The sequence below is a fragment of the Herpailurus yagouaroundi genome, unplaced genomic scaffold (genome assembly GCF_014898765.1).
Source record: "Herpailurus yagouaroundi ecotype Mexico unplaced genomic scaffold, PumYag 28, whole genome shotgun sequence".
NCBI lineage: Eukaryota > Metazoa > Chordata > Mammalia > Carnivora > Felidae > Herpailurus > Herpailurus yagouaroundi.
Genome location: NW_024412376.1, coordinates 152,333,500 through 152,359,895, shown reverse-complemented (window position 1 = coordinate 152,359,895; position 26,396 = coordinate 152,333,500). Strand labels below are relative to the sequence as shown.

Sequence of the window (26,396 nt, the reverse complement as noted above, 5' to 3'; positions counted from 1 at the left end):
GAATGGATGTGTTTGTCAAAATGAGGAAGAGGGGATAAAATCAGACATGTGCTTTGTACTTTTCATATTATAATAGATTATTTTGGAGCAGTGAGATGGAAAAGCTGCAGAATAGTGACGGATGGATAAGAATAATAAATGGGACATGAAAAGATGGAAAGCCCAAGAATAAACTTGAGCTGACAAGCATAAAATCGATGAGAAAGTAAGCGAGATACGCACCTGAAGGATGTGCAAAGGTCTGAAAGTAGTGGGGAAATGGCAGCTAGGCATTAACAAATTGACCGCAGATTGGGCTTTATGGGGAAAATCAAAAAAGCCCAAGTGGGGCTCCTTCAATTTTCTCCTTCATTCACTGGAACATTTGAGTGGAATGCGTTGATTCTACTCAAGAAGTCCTGAGCTCAGCGAGGAGGTGCTCCCTAAGATTTCTGTTGATCCAATGAATTAGACGGTGTTGTTGTTATTGTAGTTGCAGAATAAATAAGTAAGTAAATAAATAAATATTGTAATGCAGGAATAAAAGCTGTGGAGCAGACGTAATGTAAATAGATAGTAGATAGGCTCTGCTTTCTTGAAAAATATTCTCAGGTAAGCTTCCTTTGTGTCATTTACAATATAATTTGTATAATTATATTGTGTGTGTGTGCATGTGTGTGTGTGTGTATACTGATCTAATTCAAATACTACTCCCTCCTCTCAAGCCTTTCCAGATTGCTGCACCATGCAGAACTGGTAGCTCCCTAGGCAGACTTCTCACACCATACGTATTTCTCATGCAGCATTGAAAACATGACATTATGACCTGTTCATGCCTGTCTTATGCATTGTGAGTCCCTTGAAGACAGGGGCAAAGCCTTACAGATCTGTATATCCTCTGGACCCAACAGAGTCGGATGCCCCATAGTCACTCAAGAATTGTATGGTGAATCAATGAATCAGTAAGCAAATGATGTTACTACTGAAGTTTCTATCCCCCTGGAACCTCTTGAACCTTAGCTGCCCTCTAGAAAAATCATTTCTCAAACTGAGATTTGTGGACCATTGGTAGACCTTAAATGCCTTCTTTGGAATTACTGTGTTCACCACACATTGTTCTGAGAAACACAGTATAGGCAAAAGCAGGGGCATTTTTAATCATATTTTCAGAGTAGTCGTTTAAGCATAGCATAACCTTCTCTAGACCCACTGACCCTTCCACCGGAAAGAAACAAAACAGTGCATTCACTCCTTGGCTTCTGTAACCACACAGCAATCTGAACCGCGTCACCAACACAGTGTTTCCCTCCAGCTGTCACAGACTTGCTGATGCTGAGACTGAGACAAAAAACCCAGAGCCGGAGGGTCAGTGTAATTGAATTAAGTGTGTGATAGGATGGGCATCACACGCAGTATTCAAAGCACCACACTTGAAGCAACTGCCTGCGGACTCTTGTTCTCCCAGCTGACTGGTGCCTTACTTCTTAATGACTCTTACCTGCCAAAGGGCTGTTTCTATATCTAGAAGGCTGACAGGCTCTGAAAACATACCTGAAATCATCAGCAATCACCAGCATAAGTTGAAAGAGCAACACCGCCTCACTCCCTCATGGCTGATTCCTGCAGGCAAACTGGAGAGCACAGCATGATTCTGCACAGGACTGTGAAACCTGTGGAACCTTCCAGCCTCCTCACCCTCCTGTGCAGAATCATGCCGTGCTCTCCAGAGTTCAATTTAAGACCATGCATTTGGGAGGATTTTAATACAGTGCTTAACATTTATTGAGCCTTTGTTATGTGCTAGGAGATGGGCTAGGTGCTCCATTGATATAATTCAAGTCCTCAAAATAACCTCAAATATAATTGTCCATTAAAAACATTTTTTATACATTTATTTATTTTTGAGAGATGGAGTGAGACAGAGCACAAGCAGGGGAGGGGTAGAGAGAGGAGACATAGAATCCAAAGCAGGCTCCAGGCTCTAAGCAAGCGTTCAGCACAGAGCCCGATGCGGGACTCGAACCCATGAACCATGAGATCATGACCTGAGCTGAAGTTGGTCACTTAACCTAGGCACCCCATAATTGTCCATTTTTTTTTTACACATATGATACTCAGTCTTATAGAGGTGAAAAAATGAGTGACCAGATGTCACACAGGAGAAATATAGACACAGGGCTTACATCCAAATCCATGATGTCAAATGTTCTTTCTACTTTGTCATATTCTCTCTCAACACAGAAGTAACAATGATAAAAATAACCTTTTTTTTCTCCTCTCCTTTCTGCACTGTCAAATGTCTCAGAAAATGGGTCCACTGGGCCCATTTTCTACCTCCTGCTTTCTCCTTAATCCCAGCATTCTGACTTCTGGCCCCATTGTGGGTTGAATTGTGTCCCCTTAAAATTTGTATGTTGAAGGCTTAACCTCCAATATGGCTGTGTGTACAGATACAGCTTTTAAAAGTTTTTTTTTTAATGTTTATTTAATTTTGAGATAGTGGGTGTGAGCTAGCAGAGGGACAGAGAGATAGGGAGACAGAATCTGAAGCAGGCTCCCCAACATCAGGGCAAAGTCTGACGTGGGCCTTGAACTCACGAACGGTGACAGATCATGACCTGAGCCAAAGTCGGACACTCAGCCGACTGAGCCACCCAGGTGCCCCTAGAGATATAGCTTTTAAGGCAGTATTAACATTAAATGGGGTCATAGGGACCCTGATCCAATGTAACTGGTGTCTTTATAAGAAGAGAGAGAGACACCAGGAATAAACACACACACACAGGAAAGGCCGTGTGTGAGCACAGCAAGGAAGCAGCCATCTGCAAGCCAGTGGGGGAGGTGTCAGGAGAAACCAACTCTGCAGGCATCTTGATTTTGGACTTGCAGCCTCCAGCACTGTGAGAACATAAGTTTGCTGTTCAAGCCCTCCAGTCAGTGGCGTTCTGTTATGCTAGTCCTAAGAAACGGATACACCCACATATATTCAAATGATCCACAACACTAATAAAAGTGGGTCTTGTTACCCGCAAAGTTTGCTCAGTGAGCACGAGACGGTCAGGAAGCCAATGATATCATCTAATCTTTGCAACACCCTTCAAAAGAGGGATCTGCATCCCCATTTTATAGATGAGAAAACTATGGTTTGGAAGGTCTAACTTGTTCAAGGTCAAATCACTGGTTAGTCATGAGGCACACAGGTGTCTTTAGCACCTTAAAGTCCAACTTTTTAAGCATTCTGCTGAGATTGTTAATAAAAATAATGACTCTACAGAGAGCTTCTGCTCTGAGTCTGGCTGTGTATCATCTCATTTTAATACTGATAAAAATGCTGTGGGAGACCTATTCTTGCCCTTATTTTACAAGGAATAAACTGGGACTTACGGAGCTTAAGTAACTTACTCAGGGTCACATAGCTAGTAAGGGACAGAGCTGGGATTTGATCCCTGGTTTTAGAGATGGCAACAGTTATATATTTTGGTCTAAAATCCTAGCAGAAAAATGTTTCAGGCTGCCAGTGAACCCCCCATACCTCAGGGGAAACATGTCTGAGCGCCTTTGAGAGATCACCATGGTGGCTGTTGAAACTGTACTGATTTAGAAACAAAGAGAATAGGTGTGGAAGGGATGCTGTCTCAGAGGTGGAAAAACACCAAAAAGTCTGTTTGCTTTGACACATTTGGCTGCCCAGAAATGGAGGTTCAAGAAGGCTGGGTGGTTTGTCCGAGATTAAAACCAGAACCAGGTGGGACCCTGGCCACCTGAATCATGTTCAGGCCTCTGCCAAGATTTAAGTAGGCAGGCATCTTGCTGAGTTGCTAATTCTGTGCAGCTTTTGCATCCCGAGACAAGCTGAATACAAACAGCATTTTAATTCATGAATCTTCTAACAGATTTAATTTTAATCAGACAACTAATTCCCAAACCCAGACATCCTTGAGCTTCCCAGCTGTCTCTTTTTGTTATTTGTTTCCTAGATTTAACTCTCTCAGAGCCAAGGTTGTCTTACGTCTGAGTAAATAGTCCCTTCAGGTCGTGACTCAGGTGGGCTGGAAATTGGAATTTACAGAATGAGTTTTAAAAATAGGCGTCTTTCTCCTCCTTCTCGCAACTTCTCTTACAGTACAGTAGAAGATTACTGCCCGACCTACACTTATGCAAACCTGACTCTACCCGAGATCAAACCATACCCTCCAGAACATAACTACAGAACATCTTGCTTTACAAACAAATATGAGTGTGAGGTCTGCCTCCCTAAAACAGGTTTTTGGAAACAAAGGCTGTAATGCTGATATAAAACCATTTTATGAACAATGTCACTCCATTCGGAAAGTTGGTTTAGAACCCAGGCTGGGCACATAGAGAGGAGACTTGCTTCATCATAGCATGGACACTGGGAGGCTACTGCCTCCTTCTACCTAGGTCCTGCCAGACCACTGGCTACATGAGTCTGACAGTATCTAGTTAGGCACACTAAAGATGCTCAAATAAAAAAAAAAAAAAAAAAAAGGGAAATCAATGAATAAGCCTCCCAAACATAGTAGATGTATCTATAGGAGGTCCATTTCTTAATACAACATGACCCTTCTTTACATAATGTATCCATTTTTTATTATAAAATGAATCATAAATACCATGACTTTTAAGTTCTATTTGAGGGGCTCCTAGGTGGCTCAGTCGGTTAAGCATCTGACTTCGGCTCAGGTCACGATCTCACGGTTCATGGGTTCTGACCCCTTGTGGGGCTCTGTGCTGACAGCTCAGAGCCTGGAGCCTGCTTCATATTCTGTCTCCCTCTCTCTCTCTCTCTCTGCCCCTCCCTGACTCCCACTCTGTCTCTTGCTCAAAAATAAGTAAACATTAAAAAATTATTTTAATTCTATTTGAGCTGAAATTGATTTGGCTAGCCAAAGATTCAGCTGGCTTGACTTATATTGCTTTATCTCATCTATAAAAGTAACCTTTGAGTCTTTATTCCCAATGTTTACCCTTTATTAAATTGGTTTAATTGTGACTTAATCAGTGTGGCAATAAAATCATGATGAGGGTGATCACCTCCTAATGATAATGTTACAAATGATTTACAGAAGCTTGGTTCGGTGGCAGTTATTGGAGGTGGGGTGATTTTTACTCCAGGTTTTAGATTTATGCTAAATAGTGCTTGAAGATTCTTTTTTTTTTTTTTAATTTTTTTTCAACATTTATTTATTTTTGGGACAGAGAGAGACAGAGCATGAACGGGCGAGGGGCAGAGAGAGAGGGAGACACAGAATCGGAAACAGGCTCCAGGCTCTGAGCCATCAGCCCAGAGCCTGACGCGGGGCTCGAACTCACAGACCGCGAGATCGTGACCTGGCTGAAGTCGGACGCTTAACCGACTGCGCCACCCAGGCGCCCCAGTGCTTGAAGATTCTTGACTATTACATATTGGAAACTATTTGTGAGACCTGCTAGAATAAGAAGATGTTAGCTATTGTTTCGTTAATGTTCACATCTGACCCAGCAGGACAGAGATAAAGCTGTCCATGTGAAGATTTCAAAAGCTATTGCACATGGCACCGATGGAGTTTCTTTCCTCTCTTTCTTCCAATTTTGAAACTTTGAACAGGCATTAATAGGATGCCATATACACCAGCGCTCCATTCCTTAACTCCAACCTTCACAGTATCAGAGGGGCCGGCGTTGTACTCAGTTGAGGAAACTGGTTTTCAGGATTAAGGAATTTGCTGAAGTTCGCAGAGCTGATAAGTAGGGGAGGTGAGATCTGACACAAACCTGTCTTCCTATTTTCTGTTCAATCATTTGACTTCTCCAGATGGGGAGTTCAAACCTGGGATAAGTGCTGTAAGCAACTGTTTAAACCTTGCCAACATTAAATGCTTTATCTCAAAAAAAGGAAGATATGGGAGCCTCTTGACTCTTGCTGTGTTCATGACCACACACCTATCCACCCACCCAGAGCTATTTTCAGTTGCACATGCAGAGTACATGAGCAATTAACTCCAAGCTAATGGAGCACAGACCAGGAGTAGAAAGCAATCAATCCACCCAAAACACTGTGGGAGGCCTAGCACATCCCAGACCACCCTGAACAACTAGAATCCCCCCAATTTGTGTTAGTCAGACATGTATTTATTCAGTTCTGGCCCTGAAAAGATGTTGGGACCAAGAAAGCCCTTTATAATTAGTACTTTATACTATTCAACATTTACATAAATATGTATCAGATAGGAAATGAAAAGTATTTTCAAAATGGCCAATTAGTTTGAATGTCTTCTGTTAGAGGTGGTTGTGGGCAATGACACTGAAATCTCCGTTGCAGGAGAGCTTGAATCACTCTCCAATTTCATGACCGAATTCAAGCACTTATAAAATATAACTACTCAGAGGTAAATGGCTGGAGATATTTTTCACAGAACTTATGAATGGATTGTGTCTACCTTATTTAGAAACATAAATAATAACTCTTCACACAAGCTTAGATTTTAAAATAGAATCACCTAATTGGAACACTTGTTATTAGTGTTAACCATATTATTACTGCAGCAAGCCATGCGTGACTCCCTATGATAGGAGCTCTGATTTCCTAGATGGTGGGTCTTACTTGCTCTTTGGTAAATGAGCAATGTAAAAATTATATTGTAAGTCGTCATACACAGAGAGAAAATCTACAGTAGAAATGCTGGGGTTTGGGAAGAAGGAAACAAGGGATGTGATTGAACTTACACATAAAGATAGACCCAACAGATTGATATTCTAGCCAGGAAAGTCAACAGCTGAGAGGAAATACGATCAAAGAGAAAATTTAAAAAACAGTGAAACATGGAGAGAGATGAAGAAAGCCCATAATAGCTCACCAAATTAAAAATGGCCTAACAAAAAATTTTCTCTTCAAGTTTGACAGACTTTCTCTAGTTTGTCTCTAAAATCAAATAACAATAACATAGCATTTTTTATGCTCTGTGTTTGCTCTGTGTAAGCACTTTACTTATATTAACTCCTAAAATCCCCATCAGCACACCACGGACACTAAATTCTGTTCTACAGATGAAGACACTGGCACAGAGAGATGAAGTAACTTGCCCAAGGTTACATGGCCAGAGCATGAACTCTGGATAGTCCGGTGCAAGGATTCACGTAAATAACTATTGTGTTGTTCCGCCTGCCAAAGAAAAGGAAGGAGAATGATCCTTCACTTATCTGGAAATCACACACCCAACCTAGAATCAGAAAATTAGTAGCAAAGGGGCTCTAGGCAGAAAATAGAGTTACCTTAGAATTGAAGTTCTTTTTTTTTTTTTACTGTTTATTTATTTTGAGAGAGAGAGAGAGAGCGTGAGCTGGGAGGGGCAGAGAGAGAGAGGGAGAACATCCCAAGCAGGTTCCACACTGACAGTGCAGGATCTCAGGAACCGTGAGATCATGACCTGAGGCAAGATATGACCTGAGCCAAAATCAAGAGTCTGACACTCAACTGAGCCACCTAGCCACCCTCGCATTGAACAGCTTTTGAATACGGCCCCTTGACTTTGTAAATTTATATTAAAATATAGAGTGTTAGCACTACTGGTTGTATGTCAAAGGCCTTTGGGCACATTGGCAGCAGATCTGGACCTAGATCCCGCTCTCCTTGACTCCTCGTACAGCAATTTGCCACATGCCTGTCACAAGTCCTATCTCATTAAGGATGTCCCCATGCTTATTATAGCCACAATTTGAATACGCTTCTTTTTTTTTTTTTTTAATTTTTTTTTTTCAACGTTTTTAATTTATTTTTTGGGACAGAGAGAGACAGAGCATGAACGGGGAAGGGGCAGAGAGAGAGGGAGACACAGAATCGGAAACAGGCTCCAGGCTCTGAGCATTCAGCCCAGAGCCCGACGCGGGGCTCGAACTCACGGACCGCGAGATCGTGACCTGGCTGAAGTCGGACGCTTAACCGACTGCGCCACCCAGGCGCCCCTTGAATACGCTTCTAACTCCACATTGGAAGCAGCTGGGGATAGGATGGGGGAGTGCAAACTAAAAGAAGCCCAGAGTCACAATAATAATACCTAACATTTGACAGCTGGTACTTTGTAGTAAACAAAATTATTTTCAGTTTCATTATTACAGCTAAACCTCACGGTTACCCTATGCACAAATATTGTCACCCTGCTTTTATGGATGAGGGAAATCAGTATTGGAAGAAATGTTGCAACTTACAAAGGACATAGAAGTTGGAAGCTGTAAGTGAGGACTTAAACCCAAGTTTAATGACTCTAAAGTCTAGAAGTGACAGCTGATTGCCTGACAACAGAGGAGGAAACATAAAGTTGGAAAGGCACATATTATAGTAAGTAATAATAACAGGAAATCAGTCAATGACCAAATTTTGATCTTGGTCATTAGGAAAAGGCTTTATTCTCTTTACTTTTTTTCAGAAGGTAATATACAAGTGATACATTTTTAAAACATTAATTTAAAACCCATTGTAGAAGAATAAACATATGGAAATTTTATGTATTCATTTGTTTATTTAGGTATAATTGATATATAACATTATACTAGTTTTAGCTATAGAACATAATGACTCAACATTTGCATATTTTGCAAAATGATCACCACAATAAGTCTAGTTAACACTCACTATCAGGTATGAACTAGACAGAAACTTTATTTACGTCAAATATAATGTTCAATTCATAAGATGTTACTGGGTTTTGTGTTGCTTTAGTAAGTAGAGAATAAACAGCTGGAGTCTATTACCTAGGGAGTTAAAAAGAGTTTGGGGGCGCCTGGGTGGCGCAGTCGGTTAAGCGTCCGACTTCAGCCAGGTCACGATCTCGCGGTCCGTGAGTTCGAGCCCCGCGTCAGGCTCTGGGCTGATGGCTCAGAGCCTGGAGCCTGTTTCCGATTCTGTGTCTCCCTCTCTCTCTGCCCCTCCCCCGTTCATGCTCTGTCTCTCTCTGTCCCAAAAATAAATAAAACGTTGAAAAAAAAAAAAAAGAGTTTGGGTAAGGTTAGTAATAATAAATTGCTGCATATCTTGTGGTGTATCGGGGGGATGTTTTGGGGCTGATATCAGGGATGCCAGTAACTCTTTGCTACAAAGCATTTATCTGTCATGGTCCTATTTAAAACAGAGCATTAGGAAAACTGAGCAGTGATCTAGGTTATGCTATGTTCCTTCTAGGTTTAAGCTAGTTCTTGGTTTAGAGAAAGGCCAATTGCTTAGTCCACATGTCATCTGGGCATTTATGTGTGACTAGGATAAGTTAGCAAGATTCTCTGTGCCTTACATCTGCCATACGTTCAATGGTATAAAGGTGAGCATAAAATCTAACCTGATAGTATAGTGTAGGGGGACCTTGGGCATTAAATGAGCTCGTACGTGTGACTTGCACATAGTAAACAATCATAGTATCGTTCTTGTTTGTAGAACTATGAGTGTTAATGACAGAAACATCTGTTGCCACCCTTACAATAAAAAGAAAGGTGCCTGGGAGCACTCGTTCTAGCAAATTATTCAGTTGCTCCAATTTCTCTCTCCTGAGTCTATTTATCAATTCTGATCCTGGATGATGTGTTTGACCTCCCCAAACCTCAATTTTAAAATCTATAAACTGGGAATAATATTCATATAAATTTCATGAAGTTGTTTTGAGAGACTGTTTGAATTACATACAGTGATCAATAAAGGGAAGCAATTATGATTATTAATAATTATTGCACACTTACTAGTGAAGCATTGTTCTAGAATCTTCAGGAGTGAGGAGTCTGTTATTATACTTCTTGAGTTTGAATCCCTTTGCTGACTTTTGTTAGCTCTGTAACCTTGGGCAAAGTGCCTTAGCCTCTCTATGCCTCAGTTTCTTCATCCATAAAGGAGGACAATAATAGGACTTACTGCAAAGGGCTGTCAAGAGATTGAAATGAAATAATGTGTAGAAAGCATTTAAAATAGACCTTTTAGGGGTGCCTTGTTGGCTCAGTCGGTTAAGCATCTGACTTCGGCTCAGGAGTTCGAGCCCTGCATCAGGCTCTGTGCTGACAGCTCAGAGCCGGGAGCCTGCTTCGGATGCTGTGCCTCCCTCTCTCTCTGCCCCTCCCCTGCTTACACTCTGTCTCCCTCAAAAATAAATAAACATTTAAAAAATTTTTAAAAAATAAATAAAATAGACTTTTTATACTCTTTCAGTTTGGTCTTAACAAAGGAATAAGGACCAGTTTTTGGAGTGGAATTTGAGACAATAATTTCTCTTTACTGCCTGTCATTTTTCCCCACACACGTTATGACATCATCTCTTGGACAATTTGCTCTTCTCTGAACGAAGCCTGCATTGTCAACTTTAACCCTCTAGCTTACACCATCTCTTTCTACATGGATCTGCCTTTCTTTCTCCTCTTCTCCCTCTATTCTCTTTAAGGATCATCTCAACGTGGATGAGGCTTTCGAGAGCAAAGGCATTCTCAGACTCCCACGCAGCATGCATGGTTGTCTATTTTCAGCTCTGAGTGCTTCAGATCATTGACCTGCTTGGATATCTGTCATTTCTTCTGTGATGTGACCATCTGGAGACAAGAGATCTATCCCGGTTATGTTGTTACCACTAATGTCTAGCATAGTTCTGGATATTAGAGACAATTTGTCCATTCTTTCATTCATTTAATTATTTATTGAGTGCCTATTATGAGCCAGGTGCACTGTTCAAGGCACTATGGACACTAGAATGACCACCACCACCACCACCAACAACAACAAAATCCTTGCTCATGTAGACCTTCCTTCTAATGGAAGAGTCACTAATTGGACATCCAAGTGGAGTTGTCAGCTGACTGGATGGATATATGGGTCCGGAGTTGAGAATCATGGTCAGGGCTAAAGATGTAAATGTCAGAGTCATCACCATATAAATCATACACAAGACCCTGAAACTCAGTGATATCACTAAGGGAGTAAATGCCAACAACAACAACAAAATAATTCTATCTCCTACTGAATGAAAAATAACTAAAGATTAAATATAATAATACATACAAAGGATTTGCATAGCATAAGGTGCATCATAGGAGTCTACATGCATGCTTTCTGTTATTATGATGATGATTTCGCCACTCATCCTTCTAACATCTGTTCACCTAAAGTGTTCATTAATTTTTCACTGTCACTGAGATAAATTAAATGTGATTTTATTACTTCCAGGAACACTCACTGGAGAATGTCTACCGTCGAGCAGATTCAGAGAACACTACGATGTACCATGGAATTGTTTTTTCTACCCAAAGGCTCAAACTCTTTGCTGAAAGGTGAATAAGTTCCTCTGCCTATTTAGCCCCAGAACTTGTCTTATTGTTCTTTTTTTTTTTTTTTTTTTTCTGGAAGCATGGAAGCGAAGACGGACCAATGCTCTTGTAAAGTACTTCTGCCTATCACACTTGCTGCTCTATATCCACTGGCAGAAGGCAATTCGAAAGTAAGAAAGTTAAACTTTAACCTGCAATCTAAACAGCTAACATAGCAATGCTTTGTATTTTATAGACCTGGTGGAGTGTAAAATTGAGTCTGAAGTGTTAGGCTCCCATTTCACTTTTTAAACGAAACAAGCAGAAACTGGCATTGACTGGATTCATGTTCAGCCCAAATATTACTTCTTAGGTCAACGCTAATGGAAAATAGGTATTTATAACTCCTATTAGAAAGTGCATGAGTGACCAATCCTAAAATTATTAATAAAAGAAAAAATAGAGAAGGCTTTTGGTTATCTAAGCTTCTATGTAACTTCTTATAAATAGTTATAACTCTACCCCTTTGGCCCACATTAACAGTAAGAAAATAGTAGAAAAATCCAGTGGGAAGCAACAGACTTAATCATATAAGTAACCTGGAAAGAAAAGATACACCAGTTAAAAATAAAGCTTGTTTCAAGAATGGTTTTTGTTCTTCAGACACTTGAAGCCAATTTGTAGAAAATAAAATCATCATCTTAACCCATTTTTGTGACCTTCTCTGTTCCTCATCTTGCTTAATGCCCCCAATTATCCTTTTGGTAGAATCTCTTTGCCCCTTTCCTGTCTTACCTCAGTGGTACCAACTGTTTCCCAGTGTGTCCATCTGTATCTCCACCATGTGTCCCACATCGATCCTCTCCCTTCCACTACTAATTTTAGTAATCTTTCTGAGTATAGTAGACACATTGTGTCACATTACTTTCAGGTGTACAACACAGTGATTTGACAAGTTTATACATGATGCTCTGCTCCCCACAAGTGTAGCTACCATCTGTCACCATACATCGCTATTAAAACACCATTGACTATATTCCCTATGCTGTGCCTTTTAGTCCTGTGACTTATTCCTTCCATAATTTCATAAGTGAAAGCCTGTGTCTCCCACCCCCCTTAACCTGTTTTGCCCATCCTCTCCCCCTTCACTCTGGCAACCATCAGTTTGTTCTCCAAATTCACAAGTCTGATTCTGTTTGTTTGTTTGCTTGCTTAAAGTGTTTATTTAAATTCTGGTTAGTTAACATAAGTGTAATACTAGTTTCTCCTGTTCCTGGAAGTATTGCTTTTCAAATAGTGCTCCATAAATGTATGCCATGTTGACAGGAAATCCAGTAAACCAGCTGTGCTGGGACTCCTGTCTCTGTCTTTCTTATACGAAGAGTCATTCATGGTTTAATGAAGATTCTTGGTAAATATATGATTGACCAGGAAAAAGAATGCTCATCTTTCTATTTGTTACTAAATACCTCATGTGACTTTGGATAAGCCACTTTATCTCTCCATGTTTTAGTTTGCAACATGGAGAGTATAACCTTGTGATCTGTCATTCTCCCAGGAGTTTTATGAAGATGGAATGATATAATCAGGATACAGAATTTTAGAAACTATTAAAGACCATAAAAAAGACAGGGGCAGGGGTTCCTGGGTGGCTCCGTCGGTTAAGTGTCCAACTTCTGCTCGGCTCAAGTCATGATCTCACAGCTCATGGGTTCGAGCCCCATGTTGGTCTGTGTGCTGACAGCTCAGAGCCTGGAGCCTACTTCAGATTCTCTCTCTCTCTCTCTCTCTCTCTCTCTCTCCCTACCCCTCCCCCACTCACACTCTGTCTCTCTCTCCCTCTTAAAAATAAATAAATATTAAAAAAAATAAAGAAAAAAGGGACAAATATTCAGATTAGCAAAACACATAATTTACAGCAAGTAAATGATAGTGCCAACTGGTATGAAATCTGGGTTATGTGGAGTTTCTAAGTTTTCCCACTTCCTGCTTCTCATTGGTGGTGAAATGCCACGAAAGGAGGAAATTTTACGCTACCTTTGAAGCATCCACCATTTGTCACAGCCAGGAATAAAAGGAGCCATCTCATTGGCTCCTGCAATGCTAGAACTGGAAGGAGACTTGAGGCACAGTCTGTGCTTTTCCTTTGTAGATGGTGAGACTAAGGTCCAGAGAGCGGAAAGAACTCATTCAAGGGGCTACCACCATTTCTCTGGACAATCTGGGGTGCACAAGGTTTAACTTATGTTGGAGCAGATAAGTGGGAAAAAACAAACCTCTAAAGCCAATCAAAACATTGAACATAACTAGAGAACTAGTAAAGTACAGACTCTGGAGCTCAACTTCTGGGTCAACCTTTTCCCCCACCCCCACACCACTTACTGATAATGTGATTCTCAGCCTTCATTTTCCTACTCTGTAAAATGGGACTAATAAAGGGAGTCTGTCTTACAGGACTATTTTAAGTTACAATGAGTTAAACAGTGCAAAGCGCTTAGAACTGTACCAACCACATAGTAAGTACTAGATGCTTGTTAAATAAATACAAATAACATCTGAGTATTTGAACATAACATTTTTAAGGCTCATACATAAAACAAAATTAAAGGACCTTGCTTTCTCCTTGCAACTTAAGTTTACAAAACTTCATGAGTTATACTTTTGTTCCTCCAAAAATTTTCCCGACTATATGTCCAGTCAGAGTTTTTACTTAAAGTCACTAAAGAATTAACAGGAGGTTAATTAATCGTGAGGAAGTTACACATTAAAAAAAATTCCTGGAGTCACGATCTCGCGGTCCGCGAGTTCGAGCCCCGCGTCGGGCTCTGGGCTGATGGCTCAGAGCCTGGAGCCTGTTTCTGATTCTGTGTCTCCCTCTCTCTCTCTGCCCCTCCCCCGTTCATGCTCTGTCTCTCTCTGTCCCAAAAATAAATAAATAAAAAAAAAAACGTTGAAAAAAAAAAAATTCCTGGAGGTTACTGTTGTATTTTTAATTGGCAGCATGTTAGCAGTTTAAGTCACTTTTTGAAAACAAATTCTCCAACAGCCAAGTGTTGATGGTTTTTCTGCCAAGAGAGACATCTAAAACTTTCCACGATCATCAATATGCCACCAGGCAAAACAAAACACACTGAAATATTGTGCTGTCTTTGATACCGAAATCTGAAGTAAAAGTTAGGAAATTATGTTTTGCAATTATGCAAGGTAATATGCTGATTATGGCTTCTGGGTTATGAGTAGTCTAGCCCCAAAATTATTTTGTTGCATCCCCTCTCCTGTGTTCAAACCAACAACAAAAGCCACTGGAATGAAGCTTTCATTTAGTGAATCAGTCATTTTGATTGAATGGGGGTGCCCAGGTTTATTGGGAAGATATTATGAAATGAACTTAAATAAAAACATGTATATAAATATAAATACATAAAATCAAGTGCTTAATATTTTATCTTTGCATTGGTTCCTGATTATTGTCTAGTAAGTAATCTTTTGGTCACCATAATGTCCTTTGAATAAATAGGGAAAATGATTACTTTACAAAAACAAAACTGGGGCATAGAGAGACAAAGAAAATTACCCAGAGTTATCTGATAAGGAGATACAGAGATATAGTCAAAGACTTGACAGCATTTTTTTTTTTTTTTTAAGAAAAAAGTATCTGTGCTCACCCAGAGTATAGGAGCTAGGGATTTCTTGATACTAAGCTGTTCATGAAATAGCTAGTTGAAGTCCTTAAACCTAAAATTGTCTACTGAATACCAGCAGATTTTTATCAGCCAGTTGTCAGACTATCATGGAATTGGGAACAAAACTTCTGAGAAGAGCAGCATGACTGAGAATTGATACTGGTCCTGTCGATCACCAATCCGTGGCTTCCAAGATACATAGAGTCTGGAAAATCTCCATTTGGCCTCTGGAGCCACTCTCTATCCTTCTACATGCTCTCCTAGGTCTGGGAAACTGGCCTCTATGGATATCATCTCAACTTCTCACCCTCTGGCCAAAGGGAAGCACAAACAGGAGATCAGAGAGGAGGAATCCCTCTGGGATCCCTCCTTGGTGGAGATTGGGCTATAGTGGCTGCTTTCCTCTTCCAAGGGCCAGAATCCCTATTGTGAAACCCTCTCTGCTTGTTATAGCTGTAGCTATGGCTTTCTTCCTCTCTGGTAACAGTACAGAAATGATGACTTCACTCCTACTAGACTTGGGTGTTTCACCAGCCTCGTTGGGTCAATTCCTGCCCGTAACTTTGCAAATAATCCCTTCATTAAATTCCCTTTGATGGCCCTATTAAAGTGTGCCTTATGTTTCCTGCCTGGACTCTGATTGATACTAAATCACAGAATTTCAGTGTTGGAAAGTACTGGACCTGAGTCAAGTCTCTCCTCTTAGATTTCTTTAATAGCTCTGTTATTTTGAGAAAATTCTTTCTTTTATATAGATCTCAGTTTCCTCATATATAAAATAGGCTACACTCCTTGTAATAGGCTATTGTTGCTGTTGCTATTGTTATAATAAATACTTAAAACATGTAAAATAAGATGAACTTTTGCTTAGACAGAAATTCCCCTTCACTCTCTCCTTGAATTTTTTCCAGAAGAGTTCTTCTGTTGCTATGACAGTCCTATATCTTGCAGCCATTCAATAAGTGCATCTGTATCATGAGACTAAGAGGATTTAGGGTGTGCGTTTATTCCAACTTCTTAGTTATAGATTCTTCACAAGTCATTAAAACCCTTTCAGGACACAGGGGTCTCAATTGTGAAATGGGGATGTACGACCTGCGTTTCTGGGTGTACAGGGCCAGACCTAATGCTTTCCCACCATTCCTTCCTATTTGAAGATTTGTAATTCAAAATAGGAAACCGAGCTATAATTACACACCTAAAGAGGCTTCCACAATCAGTATCAGGGGTAGCTGGTGAATCTCAGCTTGATAAAGTGATGAAGACAGCAGGCTCTGGAGTCAGAATCCCAACTCTGTTGATTGGAAAAATTATCTAACTTCTCTGTGCCTCAGTTTTCTCAGCCATTAGAGGAAAATAGTGCATCAGAGTAAAACCGTACATCTGCCTCAGAAGGCGATTGGGACTGTCAACTGAGTTAATACTTGTTGTATATTCATACTGGTGATGTTTCATGTATTAACTACTTTGTATGAATTATCTTGTTTCATCCCATAACAACCCATTTCTCTGATGATCACAATGGTCTTTCTTGTACCACAAATGAGTTATGCTCCTTTCGTCCTTAGAGCCTCTGCTCTTGCTGTAGTCTCTTCCTTGGAACTTTCTCTCCAGACCTTTATGCTACTGGCCTCCTCTTGTTTTTGGGTCTCAAAAGTAACCCCATCAAAGAAGCTTTCCTTGACTCAAAGTAGCTCTTCTACCAACATTCAGTTTCCATCATTTTGCCACAGGTTTACTTTATAATATACATCACCATCTAAGATTATCTTTGTTTTCATGTTTATCATCTTTCTTCCCATATACTCTCCATGAAGGCAGTGAATTAATGTGTCTTAGTCCTCCAATATAAAGCCAGTCCCTAGAATTGTGTGGGCAAAACATGGTCTCTCAAAATAATAATAATAATAATAATAATAATGTGAAACAAATGACCAAGTAAGGAAACTAAGGGGCCAAATAATTTAATTAAATAACTCCAGCCATTTTTGTTAGTAGAAGGCACAACAGGAATTCAAATATATGCCACAAGGACATTAAAGCCCACCCTGCCTCCATCTGCCTCTTTCAGTAGTTCTTGGAAGGCATAACGAGGGTCTGAGCAAGAGCCCTAGCACAAAATAGAAGTCCACTTAAAAGCTATTTCAAAGAGAAAATTGGCCAGACTTTAGTGGCTAGTAAGATGGTGGGTGGGGAGCATAAGGTGAAAGAAAGCTGATTTTAATTTCAGCAAGTGGACAGCTTCCAATGAATGATACAAGAAAGTCGGGGAGGGGGATTGGGTGCAGGTGACCAGGCCACCAATAGCTGGCTAGGGCTCTTATCTGCATCTAGAGATGGGTGCTCAAAGAGCAGTGGACAGTTTGGCTTGAAATTGGGCACAGGGCCAAAACTTGAAAGCTAATCCTTAACGCACAGCCCAGGTGTCCCCAGCCTCAGTTCCTGTCCTGATTCAATCTGCCACCTCCTTCTCAGAGGCACGTTTGTTGTTCCCCAACCTCTTTCCAAGGCACTTAGAATTTGATATCTGCCTGACAAGCATCAAAGTCAAGATGTGTGCTTTCACACAAAAAGGTTGGGGCTTATTATTTTTGCCTTTTGTTAAAGATGAGTAATATGTTTGATTTTCAAAAATTTAATAATGTCTATAATAATGTTTCATGTAGAAACTCTGTGTCATGTGCTACTTCTTTTAATGCTTTCATTTGAAGGGCAAACAGCAGAACAAATATTTCAAGTCTGCATTTAAAAAATTACTATAGTTTCCAAATATTGATGATATATCCATGTAACAAAAAAACCCCTCAACAAATAATATGCATAATGTGTCTAAATATTTAAAAGGCTAATGCAAAAAACAATTTACTAATATACATGAGGAAGCTCGCATTCACATAATTTAATGCTTTTCTCCAATAATTCCAAAATCCAGGAGAAAAATAATCTAAAAGACATACATGGATGTATACACAGAGATGTTTATCTCAGTGCTATTTATATTATGGGATAAAAAGGGAAAAGGGAAAAAAATCTAAATATTCAGAAGCCAGGGAATGTGGTCAAAGATAGTATATAGTCACTTTTCAATGTAATAATGTGTTGCCATTAAGAATGACAATATAGTTTTAATAACAAGGTTAGTATTTTGGAAGTATGCAATGTAAGAGAAGGATAAAATTTGGTATAGATGATATCATTAATGCACACACATCAATGGAAAAAGATATTATTTATTATTTGCAGTTACTTCAAGGCAGAGGGGTATACTAGGATTAGGAATGTGTTGTGTGTGTGTGTGTGTGTGTGTGTGTGTGTGTGATATCTTTTTTTATACTTTATAAATCTACTGCCATGAACAGGAGTGACTTTTGTGAATCAACCACTCACCCTCCCAGTTCTGAAGGAGAAGGGGGGAGAGGAGGAAGGTCATCCTGTGGAGGAAGGAGCAGGTGCTACAGATTACTCTCAAGCATTGGACTGGAACCAACATGGTTGGAAGTTAAAAAGGAGGCTGATTTGGGCACAGTGTGAGGAAGAATGCTCTTCAAAGTTGGCAACCACCAAATGGGTGTCTCCTTGAAGAAGCAGCGTTGCTCCCCGATGATGACAGAGGAGTCTGTCTGGAACCCAGATGTGAGATGATGCTACAAGTCTTCCTAGACCCGCTCCAAACTCTCAGGTTCTTTAAATAGAGATCCAAGTGCTCCATAACTCAGCACGAGTTTAGGGCCCTTTCTGTAGGAAATTTTTTTCTTTTGTTATTTGCATAATATTGATAAATCTCACTTTCCTGCCCTGAGGAATGAAGACTCTTTCTTACCTGCCTTTGTGGAAAATAAAACGGAATTTTGAACGAGTATTGGCCCTTTGTTAACTACCTTTCAGCCCCTTAGCTTTGAAGATGCATGGGATCTGATGGCGAATATTCATTCCCTCAGCCACAGTGCAGCTCATTCAAGCCTAGAACTAGCATTGTCAAACCTCATCATAGGGTTCTCTGTGGTCTGGCATGCAGACATTTGGTGCCCATGCTTTTCATCCTGGTGGCCTAAGGGTCCTCTGGCACTCCGGGCACCTGGCTCTCACCATCTGCCTTGTGTTTTCATATCATCTTTTCAGTCTGTGCCCAACTGCTTAGGGTCCGATGATGGGTAGGGATCCATGAATACCACCCTTTTGATATAGCAATGCAATTAATGTGATCTCCTTTCCAACTAATCTACTCCCACATGTTGAAGCTTTCTTGTGACAGGTGGTTAGTGGGGAGAGGGTGGCTAGTGGGAAAGGGAGATATGTCTGCAGAATTTTGGGTCTCAATCCAAGTCTAGCATGGGTTCAATATCAGCCAGTTTTATGAAATCCCTTTTATTTTATTTTATTTTTTTATTTTTTTGATGTTTATATATTTTTGATGGAGAGAGAGAGAGATAGAGCATGAGCAGGGGAGGGGCAGAGGGAGAGGAAGACAGAATCCTAGCAGGCTCCAGGCTCTAAGCTGTCAGCACAGAGCCTGACATGGGCTCAAACTCAAACCATGAGATCATGACCTGAGCTGAAGTGGGGTGTTCAACCAACTGAGCCACCCAGGCACCCCTGAAATCCCATTTTTTTTTAATAAAAATATCAGCTTTTAGAATTATTCTGCTCATTATTTGGAATCTTTTATATTTTTTATTTTTTCCTTTCAGGAAACATCTTGACTTTTCCTTCATGCTTAGTTAAAACGTTCATTGCATTTTCCATGAACGTTTATTTGGGGTATGGCTTTACGAGGGATTGGTGCAGGAAGACCAATTAGGGCATGGCGATTTTGTTCTTCCCAAGTGAGTACTGGAACCCATCCTAAAGTTATATTTTACCTGTCTACTGTGTACAAATGACTACGTTTGCAGTGAATTTCTGGTAAATTGGCAATTTTGATTCCAAGTTGATATGAGAAAAGCAATGGTTCTAATAAACATTTGCTGACAAACGGTGGCAATAAAAATGCCCGCAGCTTCAATATTGTGGAGGATTAGGGCTTTGGCATTATTCTGGGATTATGGCCTTCTAGGTTGCTGATGACACGTTGTGTTTTTGTTTGTTAGATGGTGTGTGTAATGTGTGCAATGAGGGGGAAAATGATCAAAACAATGGATCTCAACCATAATTTAAATATACATAATTTAAATGTACATCAGATTGTCCCTAATAAAAGTCATTTTGTCTTGCCCTTGTTCTCCACAGAATGTTCTAGTAGGGTAGGGCTATTTTAAAGCTGCTATATCTCCCAGGACCAGAATAGGAACTGCCATATAATACATTTATGTTGAATGAATAAGTGAATTAAATCTTATTATCATGATATATTGTGTTTAACCAATGCCACTGAAATAAGATGGGTTTTGTTTTGTTTTGTTTTGTTTTTTTGGTTTTTTTCATCCTGAGATTTTTGACTGGATGTATTTGGTCGTTTGAGGTGCTTACTATATTTTCTCCATTTGTGTTGTAGAGACTAATGTCATTTTAGGGTGTTCTCATTTTTCACATCACTAAGTCCATTAGTTCCTATAAAATGGTGCATCAGGATATAAAGAGAGCCAGCGAAGATAGGGATAATAGCCCCACACCTAGAAAAAGTTTTAGTCAGCTGCTTCATATTGTGTTTCCTAGCTATCAAAGAACACCGCCTTCTCTGTCTCATTCTAACAGTTGTTTGATGTTTGAAAAAAATTGTGCATGAAAGAATGTTGGTAAACAGAATATTTGTAAAGGTTTATTATAAATTATATATGGTAACCTTACAAAATAAATAAAGCATTTACTTTTGGCTAGCTCCTACTTTCTACTCCTTAAGAATGTCACAAAACTGGAGAGAAAGAGAAGACGGAGACAGTGAAAGTGAGCCTTCTGTGTAAACTCGGCTAGGTTAGGCACCCAGTTAGTTAATCAACACTAATCTCAATATTGCTGTCAAGGTGTTTTGCAGACCTGTTTACCATTTGCAATCAGTTGACTCTACATAAAGGAGGTTGCCCTAGATAACGTGGGCAGGATATCCGGTCCGAGTTTCCAGGCTGCCAGGCTGCCCTATGCATTTCAGACACGCCAGGCCACATGTGAACCAATTCTTTAAAGTAAATACTTTTAGGGGCACCTAAAACAGGCGTCTGAAACAATTCTTTAAAACTAACGTTTTTAGGGAGCACCTAGATGGCTCATTTGGTTAAGTGTTGACTTCAGCTCAGGTCATGATCTCTTGGTTCGTGAGTTCAAGCCCCGCATCAAGCTCCTTGCTGACAGCTTGGAGCCTGGAGCCTGCTTCGGGTTCTGTGTCTCCCTCTCTCTGCCCCTCCCCCACTTGCACTCTGTCTCTATCTCTTGCTCTCAAAAACAAATAAATACTAAAATTTTTTAATAAACACTTTTATATACATGTTTCTGTGTATATGTATATATGTGCATACATATACGTATATGTGTATACACATATGTATATGTATGTGTGTGTGTATGCATGGTATATATTGATTCTATTTTTCGACAGAACCCTGACTGACACAGAGAGAGTGGACAAAGAAAATAACTTGTGTCTGTGTCAACGGTTTCCACTGTGTAGTAGTTTTTCTAATGTTGTGATGTTTCTGAGGTTTGGCATTATCTAAATTACACACCAAAAGCATACACGGGCATCAGGAAATCTATTAGGTAATGCAGGTTGAAGTGCGCTCTGTCAACAAGTCAGGGGATAGGAATCCCAAGAGCCCTCCGAGTCTACTCACACCCTCTGTTCGCACACAGATTTCCAAGTGTTTTGAAGCCCAGGCTCTTGTCACTAACACTGTGCTGTTCGTCTTCCAGCATGTGCGCCTCCTAACTGCACAAAAGATCCCCTGGGTCTTTAGGTAAACAAGAGTACATCAATACACTTGGTTTTGCATAATATAACATACTGATTTTTTTTTTTTTTTAAGAAGTGAGAACTGCAGCGCATGCAGACCTACATGAAGGAAACAAACAGTTTGGAGGGGGAGAAAACAAACAAATAAACTTGCTTTGAACAGCAGGAGACGACGTTTTGGCAGCTGAGCAGGGCAAGAGCTTCATGAGTCGCTCTTTAATGCTGCGCTTGGTGCTGTTCTGGGCGTAGAGGAAACCTAGAACACAGGCGATCGGTGCTGTTAATGCTGTCTGCGGAGAGAAACGGGCATGCCGCACGGCTGAGCACAGGAAGCTGGGCAGGCAGGGTATGGAGGCAGCCATCTGCTCAGGCAATCACAGGCAGTGGGTTGGGACCCCGGAAGGAAAAAAAATCAATCAATCCCTTTTTTTTCCCTCCGTTTTTCTTATTTTTTAGGTTTTATGTTCAAAACTTTCCGTCTGTTGCATTAAAGTGTATGGTGTGTTAGCAAGTGGGAATAGAATCTCGCCAGTATGTCTTTCCAGTAGTAAAGGGAAAATCTCCTGGCTTTTTCTTCTTCTTCTTCTTTTTTTTTTTTTTTTGGCCTTAGATTGGGAAAAGCACTGAAAGAGTTAACTGGATTGAAATTTCTATATTCAAACGAGAGTTAAGGGCCTGCGTGACAATTTTCTGTTCTCATTGCTCCCCATCTTTGATTACAGAGGAGATAGATGCTCTGAATAAATCATTCACACTGCAATCACCTGTTAGTACCTTTGCCTTCCCTGAAAATGAGAAAATAGATGTCCTTGATATGCAGATTCATTAGCATAAGCTGCCATGCCCAGGGATGCAACAGTCCTTCACATTTTTCACGTGTGGACATTAATGGACAGAATTACTCAAGCGGAGTAATTCCAAAAGAAGCAAGGTGTGTTCTCAAAATGTTAACCCAGGAATAGACGGAGCACTTCCGATGGTTGGGGAGGAATCAAGGAAGATCCACAGCACTTGGATGGTCAAGTTGGGAAATGCTTGAAACAACTCTGGGTGTCAGGAGCCACAGCTGCCCTGCTCAGCATCAGCTTGCCCACTCGGAGTGCCCAGAGCCTGAGTTTGCCTGTCGATGCATATATATTGTCCCCCCTCCAAATTAGTTCAGAAGGTGTTGAACATAAAGCAATAACAAGAGAATCCATTTAAATCTAGGCTAGACCGTCTTCCAATGGAATTGTAGAGCTCTGACCACAAGTCTACTAATTTATTTCCCTTTGGAGATGTGCGACCCCATCATCAGTGGGAACCGGGTAAAAACCTGATAGATCTTTTGTGATGGGGGATGACAGTGAACCAGTAGATACATAAATCAAATCATATCATTTCTCTGCTTAGAAGCCCTCTACAACCTTCACATTATCCTTAGGAACAAAACACACTTCCTACCGTGGACCCCAGTCTGGCTCTGCTGGCTCTGTCTCCCTCTTTGGCAAGATTTCCACCACCCTCTTGCACTGGACCATCAACCAATAACCAGGCTGTTCTTGCCTTTGTTGGAACACACAAAACAAATCTCTCCTCTGCCCTTGACACTTATAAGGTGTGAAATGTCTTGTTTCCTTGATATCCCAAGTGCTAATTGATGGCCTGGCACGTAAGTGGAGATCAATAAATGTCTGACAAACGAGTGAATAAATTTACTTTCAATATCAAAACAAGACCTGATTTCATTTCCTTGATTAGTATATAAGTAAGCTTTTAAACTTGTAAAATAAATCTGATTTACATAAAGCAGACCATTTAGGTGGCTTCTTCCTTCTACATTTAAGAGGGACACATTCATCTAAGTGCTGTCTCCTTTGTAAACTTCTCTGGGTCAGTAGGATTTTGCTTGATTTTAGTTTCCCAAGTAGAATATTGTGCTTCTCTTTCTATGTGCCATTTCCAACCCCCCTTGCCATTGTATGTACAGTCCAGTGGCCCTCCACCAACTATCAACTTCAATAGGCCCATCCAGCCTTTAAAACTCAATTCAAACACACTTGCTTCCGGTAAACTTTCTTTGTTGTATCTCCAACCTTCCTGAAGGAAAGGACTTTTCCATCCTCTGTTCCATCTTCTCTGTTGCTCCTGTGCTGACACTCTACTATTCTGGGTACCACATCCTATTATAGAGTGAGACCCTATTATGATCAGGAATTAGCAAAGGTTCTACCAGTTATCAGCAGAAGAGAGACTGTAGTTGTACCTCTTACCCAGCTCCTATACTTCAAGTTTGATTTCTTGATGTCCAGCCAAACTCCACAATCATCCCTGAAATTGAGGCAAACACTCAAGAAATATTTGCCATTTGCTCGATTTCCTCTTTTTCCCTTAGGTTCCGATACCTGCCAAGCTCACTCTATGTGACAGCTGCTGGACCCTCAGCTCTGGGTGTATGGAGGGATCTACCTGTTTCCTAAACATTCACAACTATTACTGGTCACTCCCTGACTCTACCCCAATTTGCTAATTAATGATGTTCTTCCTTGGAACATCTTTTGAAATTCTCTTGGAACTACAAGGTAGACAGGTTGCTGTTTCTAATCAGGAGTCAGACGTCCCAGACTTCAGTCCCTGTTTTACTATTTCAAGTTGAGTGACCTTGGACAGATAATTAAACTTCTTTGGGTTTTTGTCTTTTCTTTGTGAAACAAAAGGATTTATACTAAAGGATCTTGGTTGTGAGAACACAGTTTAAAGATCCCGTTTTGAAGTATATTTAAATAGAAATTGTGTATAATTTCTAACTTTTTTGTTTACCCCTGGTAGATGGATAAATCAACTTTTATTTGACTACAGACATTATTCAAATTCTCTAGGGGCTTTACCGTCCAAATAAATAGGAAAATGATTTATCATAAATGTTAAAAATAACATAAAATTTCCCAAAATACGTGGAAAGGCAAACATTTTAATTTAACTTAATTTAATTTAGTTTAATTTAATTTAATTAATTTAATTTAATTTTATTTCCAGTGTAGTAAAAATACAGTGTTATATTAATTTCAGGTGTACAATACAGTGATTCAACAATTCCATATGTCACCCAGTGCTCATCGCAACAAGTGCACTCCTTAATCTACCTTATTTTTACAGTGTTTTCTCCTCAATGAGAACTTTAGCTTCTGTAAGTCGGATGCAGACATCATAAAACTTCCCCTATCTCCACCCCCTTCTCTGCTAAAGATCATTCTGCTCTTTTTCCCTTAAAGTGTAGTGGTTGAATGTTCAAGCACTGTATTAAAACAACCTGGATTCAGATCTCAGTACTTTATGGCACTGGGTAAGGTTACTGAATTTCTCTGAATCTCAGTTTCCTCACCAACAGAATCGATTAGTAATAGTCTCTATTAGAATCTAATGATATAATATAAAGCATCTAACACAGTGATTGTTCACAATGTACTTTCAATAGATGCTAGATATTAATTTTTTTTTTCCAGTTCTTTGGGTCCTCCTACCACAGGTCCTTTCCAGGTGCTATTACCTCTCACTGAACTTTTGTTTTACCTCCTTGTGGCTTTGATACCTCTTGTCATCTTTGAGATTTCAGGTCAATAATCACTTTCTGAAAAACCCTGCATGATGAACGGAACTAGATTATGAACAGCTCTATTACATGCTCCTAGAGTTTCCTATATTTCTCTTTCATGGCATTATCATGAATATAATTAAAACAATTGATGACTCAATTATATATTTGACATATGTCTTCCTTACTGCAGTGTAAGATTGAAGATGTCTACTTCCAGCTTTAGAGAGTAAATGTTGATGAATGTGTTATCCCACTATAAGCATCCATAATACTGGTCAAGCCACATGAGGCAACTGTTCTCAAGTACTGAAAAACAAGCAATGTAGAACTGTAGTGCAAGAGAGAAAAGAAACCCAAGAGTTGAGTTCCACAAATGCCCTGTCTCTCTCTGCCAAGTGGCTTGTCCTTTCCATAGTTCCGAGAGGTGGAGACCATGCTTACTGAGATGAGATGGCAGACATCAGAATTCTGGACTCCTAAAGGGACTGGAATTTTCAGGAGAGGGTGTAGGAAAAGAGAGATTCTGCTATGTGTGTCAGAGGGGAGGATTTGTGTGAAGATTAAATGTGGGTCATTGTGATGGTTAATTTTGTGTTCAACTTGGCTAAGCTAATAGATGCCCAGATAGCTGGTAAAGCATCATTTCTGAGGGTATCTGTGAGGATGTTTCTGGAAGAAATTAGCATTCAAATTGGTAGACTGAGTGAAGAAAATCACCTTTACCAATGATAGTGGTCATCATCCAGTAAGTTGAAGGTTTGAATAGAACAAAAGGCATAGGAGGGGTGAATTTGTCCTTTGCCTCATTTGGAACATCCATCTTCCACTGCTCCCAAACATTGGGGCTCCTGGTTCTCAGGCCTTTGGGTTTGGACTGGAACTATACCACCAATTTTCCTGGACCTCCAGCTTGCAGATGGCAGATTGGGGGACTTCTTAGCCTCCATAATTGTGTGAGACATTCTTTCATAATCAATCTCTTTCTTTGTATCTCTATCTATCTATCTATCTACCT

General features: G+C 40.1%; 1 protein-coding gene across 6 annotated transcripts in view; it reads right to left on the bottom strand.

The window, feature by feature from the left end:
- KCNIP4 (potassium voltage-gated channel interacting protein 4) overlaps nucleotides 1-26,396 on the bottom strand; it is a 1,166,664-nt gene that overhangs the window by 113,521 nt on the left and 1,026,747 nt on the right. Inside the window, exons 1-2 of one of the 6 annotated variants that reach the window (XM_040486975.1) lie at nucleotides 5,751-5,756; nucleotides 1,175-1,179 (exon numbers count right to left, since the gene is read on the bottom strand). The exons of 4 other annotated variants lie outside the window; for them this stretch is intronic. Coding sequence is in view for 1 of the 2 variants with exons in the window: in XM_040486963.1 (XP_040342897.1) it covers nucleotides 21,962-22,063 (102 nt within the window). In the remaining variant the exon portion in view is untranslated. Of the gene's footprint in view, nucleotides 1-1,174; nucleotides 1,180-5,750; nucleotides 5,757-21,961; nucleotides 22,064-26,396 lie in introns of those variants that run through there. One more of the 6 variants, XM_040486963.1, reaches the window with a different exon arrangement.